This window comes from Panulirus ornatus, chromosome 16, assembly GCF_036320965.1.
Source record: "Panulirus ornatus isolate Po-2019 chromosome 16, ASM3632096v1, whole genome shotgun sequence".
In the NCBI taxonomy this organism is placed as follows: Eukaryota; Metazoa; Arthropoda; class Malacostraca; order Decapoda; family Palinuridae; genus Panulirus; species Panulirus ornatus.
Window position 1 is genome coordinate 42,295,127 of NC_092239.1, and position 10,060 is coordinate 42,305,186.

The following is a 10,060-nucleotide window of genomic DNA, read 5'->3' on the forward strand; positions in this document are numbered from 1 at the left end:
TATATATATATATATATATATATATATATATATATATATATATATATATATATATATATATATATATCACCAAGGTGTAAGCTACATGATATTTAAAGGTAAATTTTGAAATCGTTTCTTCCATTGACTGACTGACTGTATCCATTACCCTCGACCACGTCGCTCCACGTGTATGTTGAGATGGGAACATAACGTACGTTAGACACATCCCACAATCCATTATGAAGAGCGGGAGGTATGATTCCGGATGATAGTGCGGGGTCTTGCTACCAACATGGCCTGGCCTGACACTGGCTGGCAATGTGTGTGCGTCTTGGTCAGCCACAACGTTCCCTCTTCATGTGAGAGGATAACCCCCCCCCCCCCCTCACACACACACACACACACACACACACACACACACACAGAACCTCGCCTTTGGATCTTAATGGTTCCTGTGCATTGTAAATGTTGTGCGTATGTTTAAACAGGCTTGTGTTTTCTATATAGCCTGATCTCTTCCATTATCGCGAGCGGCTTTGTTTAGACTCAGTGATATTTTGCTGTTGGAATTCCTTTCTTTTTCAAGGGATTATGGATTCTGTTTTGAAATATTTTAAAGTCGCGGATAACTCAGGATTAACTTTGTTATTTGTCGGTATGTTAAGTCATGTCGTGTCTCGCGCCAACATGTTATGGCGTAGAAATACAGTTCAGTGAATCATCACCCCAAAGATGTGTACTTCTTGCCCTTTTCATTCCCCAGGGGATGTTCCAGTCTGGGATCTCCAAACGTGGATCATCTCTGGAAATGATAACAACTTACGTATTTCAGTGACCCAGGTTCGATCTCCAGCGCACAGGAGGTTGCGTACAGCCCACCCAGCTGTTCCTCCTTTGTCTAGATGGTAGATAAATGGGCATCCACTTGGGCTTGGGTCAAGCACCACGGTTGTGACAGACCCAGCTAGCCGACAAGTTGTAACTCGGCTCCAGGTAACCCAGGGGTCGTGCCTATATCCGAGGACATGAACACGGCCCTTTCCGAGGACATGAACACGGCCCTTACCGACAGGCCTAATCAACCCAACAGAGGCCGGCCGTTTAACACGAGTTGTCTCCAGTGGCGATAGATAATAAGCTTAAGTGTTCTACATTTACTTTAGGGTTTTCTTTATATAACGAAATGGACGACGGCCACCAGGGCAGAGACCATTTGAAAAATTTATCGTCAGGGGTTCTTGAATTGTTGATAGACCTGCATCGTAGGGGAAGGTAGACTTGTAGGATCCGGGTTTTGAGATGCGGGAGGCCAAGAGAGAGAGAGAGAGAGAGAGAGAGAGAGAGAGAGAGAGAGAGAGAGAGAGAGCGCGTTGGAGGACCTCTTGTGTGAGAGGCCATGGGTTCCCCTCCCTTTGTACCAAGCTCAGGCGCGCCTACACTCTGATGGTGAGGACAACGAAGACTTGCGGCTCAAAAAAAAAAAAAAAAGAAGAAAAAACGAGTAGTTTTGTGATAGAAAACACCACCGTGTGTGGGAGTTACGAGCTGTCATCAGAGGTATATTATGATCAGTGATCTGTATGGTCGTCGACGGGGCCACCACACCTCCCTCGAGAGATCTTCCATTGATGTCAACAGTACAGCGCATGTGTGACATCACTGTATACCATGAGTGATGTCAGCTCTACTGTGTATGGCATGTGTGTATACTTCCATCGATGGCTTGTACTGAGTTTGGCATCAGTATATACACCCGGTGACGTCAGCATGATTGTGTATAGCGTCATTTATATACCTCCAGTAATGTCACGGTATTGTGTTATGGCATCATTGTATATACCTTTAGTAATGTCAGCTGTAATGTGTATTGCATCAGTGTATAACCCCAGTGGTGTCAGCGGTGTTGTGTTGTATGGCGCTATGTATACTTTAAGCGTTGACAACACCACTGTGTATGGTTCAGTGTATACTTCCAACAGTGTCTCTCTGTCCTGTGTGTGTGTGTGTGTGTGTGGGTCCTGCCGAGGGTCGGGTGACCTGCTTAGGTTAAAATGGGTCATGTGTAAGTGTTATGAATCGTATTCCGTAGACATCAGTGTCTGTCTCTCTACGTTTTCTCTCCCTACGTACAAAACCTCCCACGTTTTAAGCTTTTAATCCAAATGTAATGCTACAAACCTTGAGACATTATCGAGAAAAACGCGCAAAATCATTGTAAGGTAAACGCGCCGTATGATAGTGTGTGGTCAAGTACGACAATGTGTACCATGTGGTATGATGGTTAGGCTTTTGACCTGGCACTATGGTATAGGTCAGAGCCCAGGTCATCATGTACCGAATGTTTATGCACTGAGCTGTTGCTCCTGCTGTCCCGTACCCCTGTGCCGAGGTCTTGGCTACAAGAAACTTTTGATCTTTATGAAACTTTTTAACCTCTCACATATGAGTTACCAGAGCGAGGAACTGAAAGTTTTGGAGTCTAGATATTTGGTAGTAAACTTAGTGAGGTTGGTCGTAAGCTGGGTTATGCAAGGGAGATAAACTGGAGGTGCGCTGCAAGCGTAAGAGTTAACGTTGCTGACTGTGATGCCTTGCGTGAGCCCACCCGGCCTCGAAGTGTGGGCGCGGTAGTCTGCCTACAGCTAACCCAGCTGTTCATCCCTCCGTTAGAGATGGTTAATAAATAGAAATCTGGTTCAGGCTTGGATATATATATATATATATATATATATATATATATATATATATATATATATATATATATATATATATATATATATATATATATATACGTTAATAGTGCATATGAACGCGCCCTACCATATAACATACTAACCTCCAACAGCCAGGATCGAACCCGGGACCCCTGCGTAGGAAGAGGGGGTGATCATAGCTGAGCAATAGTACTCCCGCCCCCTTACGCAGGGGTCCCGGGTTCGATCCTGGCTTTTCAAGGTTAATGTATATATATATATATATATATATATATATATATATATATATATATATATATATATAGAGAGAGAGAGAGAGAGAGAGAGAGAGAGAGAGAGAGAGAGAGAGAGAGAGAGAGAGAGCGTGCAATATATAGTCATGATTCGGGTATTCAGCCACCCATACCAACTCGGCTATCATGAAAAAATCTCTGGTGAATGTACAAAGTGTACAGCAAGCTTACATGAAAGGGGTTACCTTCGTAACCTCGATACATGTGTGGCTGTGACACTCGTGTTTATGTAGGTGAAGACATATGTAGAAATGGGGGAAGTACAAACGGTCAACGCGTCTTCTTGCAGACATGAGGGAGGGACAGATGCGAAGGAGGTTGTGGGGTGTGAGGAACTTATAAATTCGTGGTTGGAGTCAGTCTGGATGGTGTGGTCATGTACGGCAGATGATGGTCAAGTCAAATTGGTAGGGAGTAATACAGGAGAAGGTACGAGGAGGAGGAGGAGGAGGAGGAGTGGTGGTAGATCGGGGTTGTGATGGATAGAGGGAATACATCAAGCTGGGGATAGTACACAGATAGTGAGACTGACGAAGGGTCTGGGGATCGGGTACAGTGAATGGATTCCTTGTATGGATAGACATTTAGCCTTAAATGACGAATCATCCTAGTGCGTAAAGTGGAAAGAAGCGAAAGGCACTTATATAAGTGTAGACGTGTATGTTTCACTTCCAACACACTTTACCGTGGGCTGAGGAGGTGTGTGTGGGTCATTTGAAAGGCTTTGGCACCTGATCCACGCGGTGCAATTAGAAGCGAACTTAATCTTGAATAGATTATTGTTCACACACACACACACACACACACACACACACACACACACACACACACACACACACACACGTATATGTGCCTCACTGCCATTGTTTGTGAACATTTTCGATGTTGTGCTGCTGGCTGAAGACGTCCACCTTCGTCAGGAGTGTTGAGGTCGATGAACTAAAGTTCATATAGCAGCTTTTGGGAGAGTTGTACATATGGTTTCATGTACTGAAGGAGAAAGATGAAGACGTACAGTGTTAGGGTGTCGTTGGCGTAAGGGTGAGCAGAGATACGGCAGGAAGTAGGAAATTTAGTGGTGTTTAGTCTGGCTTAGGAAGGTAGGCGTCCCAGCCCCCAACCAAACTGCCGGGTTGGGGTAAGGGAACTCCAGCTCTTCCAGCAAAAGTTACCAGGCAGTATCCACGTAGTATGTCCTAAGTATATGGGACCAGACGTAAAGATGAGAGGTTGATGGAGTGGCATACCTCCCTGCCACGCGGGTAGCAGAGACTTCGAATCCTCGACACCCGGAAGTCAATCGTTGCCAGTAATGGTAATTTTTAACCATTAGGTAACATAGCAGTCCTGGGTAAATAGGAGGTTAAGTCTTGGGTGGGAATCGTCCTCAAAGGGAGAGTTAGACACAGCAAGGAGGAAGAGGAGGAGAAGGTGTGGAAAACTCCTGACGCTGGACACAATCGTCAGATAGGTGTTGGAGAAGGTGGATCATCTGATACACAAGGTTATGAACGCGTTGATAATAGAGTGGCTCACGACAATCTAGTCAGTGGATGAGGTTGTGGTTGACAAACTTAGTTAAGTAAATGTTTGCCTCTGCAGTTTCCGCAAGGGGGAACATTGGCTCCCGCTACAAGTGCCAGATACAATGTGTAATAATTCGAGGATGACGTACTGAGAACTGAAGACATCCAGTTCGTCAGACTCGTGTAATGTATGTGAAGGAGGACTCCATGCAAATGAGGAGCATAGATTACAGTCCTCCAGAGAGAGAGAGAGAGAGAGAGAGTTCCCATACCTTCAGGATTCAAGAGTACTTTATAGGGACGGTTTTTTTTGACGGAGGAACCAGTGTGTGTGTGTGTGTGTGTGTGTGTGTGTGTGTGTGAGGAGGTGTCTATTAGACGGAACCACTCTGCACGTAACACCACGAGCCAGATGTCGCAGTGAGAGAGTTATGCGAAGACAACAAAGGGAAACAAGTAGACAGAACAGATGCCCGTCTATAAGTCATGTGATTGCAAGATTAGACGGTGCTTTGGGTAATGAACAAGAACTGAGGAGAGAATTATGGTAATGAATGCAGACGTTACGGGTGTAAGGGAGACAGATGAAAAAAGATCCTCGGTGTGTTGGGAACTCCAACTTGTGTCAACAGAGGCAAATGAAGCACCGGCAAGGAGGAAGCGAGAGCGCCAGGTGCAAGTGTCGTCACGCTGATTGACAAATGTGTAAATCTTCAGCGAACAGAAATCATTTAAGGTGGGTCGACAGCCCACTGGAGGAACGAGTTGAAATATGCGGTGTAGATAGATGAAGGCACTGTCCATGTGGTGATCAAGACTGCAGCGTTACCCACGCTGAATACATTAAGAAGAGAAACACCGCTTAATGTCATCAGTTACAGGGAAATAAACCGGAAGGCCTGGCACCACCAGCAGGCCCAGGGAGGCCGTAGACACCACACCCAAGACGAAGTGCGGAAGGCAACACTTTCTTCGTCAACACATCTCGCAACCAGCGGGGACTGAAGGGATGAGTTAAGGAAGGCAACTGTTGATGGAAAAGTGAAGCATGAAATTGATGGAGGTTTAAACGCATGACGAATAATTACGTGGTTGGAGACATGGCTCACGTCTCCAGTGGCATCCAGACCCACACTGGAGACACCGCAGTTCACAAGAAGCCACACCTAGCGCCACTTCAGCCAACAAGATCTTTGACAATAGTTAACGAAGGGAATGTTTTACAGTACAAGTATACAAAAGATTACATGGAGGTTCTGTACCATTTGTTGACCAAAGTGAAGACAGATGGATGCTAATAATGATAAATTAGCCGAATTAAGAATAAAAGGATAGTTGAATACGACATGTAAATGAACGAAGGCAAATGGGAAGCAACATAAAGATAAAACAACTATAAAGGCGTCAGGAAAGTAGATTTTAGTAAGACTTAGAGACATTATTCCCGCAGTATGAGAAAGGGAGATGAAAGGAACAAGCCAAGGAGCCTTCGAGGCGGTCGTAATGTATATTTAATGTTAGAGATCAACAATAAAAGTATACAGTAGGAAGCGAACACGAAATTGCTCTGTAAATTTCTTGAGAGTAAATTACTAGTCAATGAATAGGTAATTACAGAGAGACTCTAATAATGATGTTATCGACGCTGATGCCCAGGACATTAATCAAGAAGTTCACTGAAAAGTTCGAGGAGTTACAGATGCAAGGAACTACGGACGGTTCGCCTTTACATGTGGGAGGCGATGGAAGGGTAATTACGGACCCTGAAATGATCAGAAAATGGTGAAAATATTCTTTTAGTGACGTTGCCACTGCATAGAGCTCGTGAGCCAGGCTACATGGCTCCGTCTGCGGCAGGAGAATGTTTACAACTCTGTCGGCAGAGCAGCTGCCTTCCTTGTCACGATTTTATACAATGCAAGAATTTCTTTTGCAGTAGAGGAGACACCAGCAGCTACCTGGGTTGAAGGTAGCAGCAGCAGCGGCGGCTCGTGTACTAATATTCTACTACGTTTGTGTTTTAAACAATTATGGAATAAACATGTTTATAAAACTAACCCAAACTCAAATATATGCATACCTTGAGGATCAGGGATTTTTAAATGAGGAAATAGTAATGGCGACAGAGAAGAAGTCGCTTTAGAATTATGTGCAAAGTGAGAGAGAGAGAGAGAGAGAGAGAGAGAGAGAGAGAGAGAGAGAGAGAGAGAGAGAGAGAGAGAGAGAGAGAGAGAATCCCAAACGTGAAGGTTCAGTCGCCACATAATGTCAGAACTACCAGGAAGGTCATGACGTAGCCTCCCATATAAAGACCGTGGAAGCCTTGGGCTGGTGGGTGGAGGAGGGCCACCCCAGCCATGGGACACTTTACCGAAGGAGTTGTGAATGACGAGGAGCCCCTGGTGAACCCCAGGGGCGTGCACTGCGGCCTCCCTGCAGAAGAGAGGTGAAAGTCCTTGTAAAATACTGACTGGTAAATGAACGATAGATATCTGGCATGAACGATAGATATCTGGCAGTGTTGGTGTCGTGGTTAGCGTTACCGATCATGACGTATGCATGAGCCCGCCCAGATTCGAGCACGCATGGGTTCGAATCATGAGCAGTGCAGTCGACCTGCAGTTCGCTCAACTGTTCATCCCTCTTCCAAGGGGTAGGTCGATAGATTAGGTACTCGGCTTCGGTTTGGATATATATATATATATATATATATATATATATATATATATATATATATATATATATATATATATATATATATATTTCTGTGAATCCACGGGGACTCGTATACCTGTTCGCCGTTTCCAACGTTAGCTAGGTAGCTCCAGGAACAGAGGAAGAAAATGGTTTCATTCGCTCGCGTCCACTCTAGCCGTCATGCACAATGCACCGCAACCGGAGCCGCTTATCCATATCCAGATTTCACATGCCTTTACGTGGGTTCCTGTAACCGCCGTATATTGCCTGGTTCAGCCCATTGACACCACATCGCCCCCTGTATACCACATCGCTCCATTTCGCATTATCCGTTTCACGCATCACACCCTCCTGCATGTTCAGGCCCCGATAACTGAAAATTCTCCCATCTACATGTTGGTTTACCCTTCTCCTCTTCCCTCCACCTCTGATACATATACCCTCTTTGTCAACCTCTCCTCACGCATTCTTTCTATTTGTCCATACCATTTCAGCGCACCTTCGTCAGTTCTGTCTACCATACCCTCATTACCACACCTCTCTCTCGCAGGTATAAGCCAGGTGATGCAGTATTCACATGATGTGTGAGTCTTCGACGAGATAAAACAACATAAGTAAAAATAGATCATGAGTATTGGACTCGTGGATAACACTGAATGGTTTTTATCGTTGCCATAGATTGAGTATCCTGTCCAATGATATTCAGGGACGATTCGAAATCCTTTGTTATTGGTTACTTGTGGCCGGTATGGAGAGGCACTTGCGACGTGTCGCATGTTCCCTTCCCCTGATTTTACAATCCATGGAAGGAATGGTCATCTTAAACCCGCCCGATACTCACACACATACCGTCATGCAGGCACATGCATGAGAACACACGAACACACGAGAATCTCGGAGGAATCTAGAATATTCAGTGGAGGGAGCTTTAGCAAGCAGAACAAATTTATTAGAAATGTAAAAGCGGGATGTGAGAGCCCAGCGAGAGGAGTGGAGGGGTACAAGAGGCTCTTTGAGGTATATAGTGAGTCGGTAGGTGGACACCAGTGGCGGGAGGCTGAGGAAGGGAGAGGAGGGGAGGAGACGTGGTTGTATCTACGGGAAAAGAGCTTAAGTGAATATTGAGAAAGCAAGAGAGACTTACGAGACAATGTAGATGAAAAAGAGAGGTTGAGAGATGGGGTCTCATGACCGCGAAATTCCCTTCTTGTGTGTATGAACAGGTAATCTCACACACACACACACACACACACACACACACACACACACACAAGTAGACGCATGCATGTGTTATTTATACTTGGCTCCCTCCTCCCCGGCCACCACCCGCCCCAGCTGGTGGGTCCTGGCGCCACACTCGCAGTCAGGATGGCCACCACCGGCTGAGCCTCCCGGGGTATGTGGAGCCTCGTCCGGGGGGTGTGGAGCCTCCCTGTGGTGTATGGATCGTTCCGCCATACTGTTCCTCTCTTCCCACAGTCTGTACACAGCGCCATGGCCCGTTGCTCGCAGACTCCAGCACGTTTTACACATTCGGTGATTATAAAACTTTTTCGTTGTCTGATGTTCATTAATATTTCAAGTTACTGAGAAAGAAAAAAAAAAGAGATAGTATTATCTATTCAGCCGCCACCTGCTGCCACACAGCCCCAAGCTGGGGTCCAGGTGCCTCTGTGATATACACTCTCCGCAGTGATGGCACTGTGGAATGTTTCCCCCACTGCTCTGGACGCACCGTCGTACACTTGTCATTTTTACCAGTGGCGCAAGGGAGTGGTTTACAATGCACGGCACCGCAGGCTGCTCCAGGTGTCACAACTCTCCAGCTCTGATACAGAGAATTAGGTTTTAATCTTTCCTGCTCCATCGATGTTCAGTGTTGATGCAGCACATCTTTAAGGGTGGCAGGCAGAGTTGATCGCCTCCAGCGGTGGTGTACCGTCTTTCGATGATCAAACTTGAGTGTATGAGAAGCCACATCCTCCCGCAGGTGACCAAGCCTAATGTAGGAGAATGGTTCCAAGCTGTTGTGTTATGGGAGCCGATGGGTCACGTCCCAGCAACTTGGTGATTTGTTTTGTAAGATTTGAGTTTCATGTCTTTATTTGTCAGCTGTAGTGGGTTAAGGACCTCTTATATGGAGTCCATAGGACCTGAGGAAACTTGTCGCTCAAGGCGCCTCTTTGTAGGAGTCCGAAGTGATAGTTCGAGAAGTGGACTCTGATCCATATGAGCACTTGACCCCTCACTCCAAGTTCGGAAAGTTGTTCTTATTATCAAAGATAGATTTAGGGTCTATGAAGACGTACATGTGCTCTCTTTTTTGATGAGCGAAACAGTCTTCGGAGTGGTGATGTGTAGTCCTATCCGACACGAAACCAGAGGTGAAATGATAAGTGAGGCGGGATGATATGCATGAGTCTGTTGAGGATGATACGTTTTCCAAAGCAAGACGTGAGACATGTGGCTCTAGACCGATCAGAATTAGTTGTAGGTATAGGCATGATGGTGCTACGTGTCCAGGCATGAGGAAGGACTCCTTGTTGGACGCTCATGATGAAGAAGTCTAGACTGGAGTTAGTAAGAAACATGACTTGTAAAAGAAGTCTTGAGCACATCATAGCTGACACCATCCCCCTCAGGAGCAGTGGCCATTTCCCCGGAGGTGTGATCTGCGTCGCTCTTTATGTGTTATGTGGATGTTATTCGTCTCAGTCTGATCGCAAAGAAAAACTGTTTCAGTTTGACGATGGTCTGTTGCAGGTAGGGTGTTGATCATACTGCGGCAGTGAAGTGGTTTGTGATAATACAGACCACAGATGTCTGGGTGGCGGTTAATGTCCCTCTA

The 10,060-nt window shown here is 45.7% G+C and overlaps 1 protein-coding gene across 4 annotated transcripts in view; it reads left to right on the forward strand.

Annotated features, from left to right (window-relative positions):
• Imp (IGF-II mRNA-binding protein) overlaps nt 1-10,060 on the forward strand; it is a 729,352-nt gene that overhangs the window by 430,256 nt on the left and 289,036 nt on the right. The window contains exon 1 of one of the 4 annotated variants that reach the window (XM_071671622.1): nt 8,639-8,748. The exons of the other annotated variants lie outside the window; for them this stretch is intronic. Coding sequence (XP_071527723.1) covers nt 8,654-8,748 — 95 coding nt within the window. The 5' untranslated portion in view covers nt 8,639-8,653. Of the gene's footprint in view, nt 1-8,638; nt 8,749-10,060 lie in introns of those variants that run through there. 4 annotated transcript variants of the gene reach the window in all.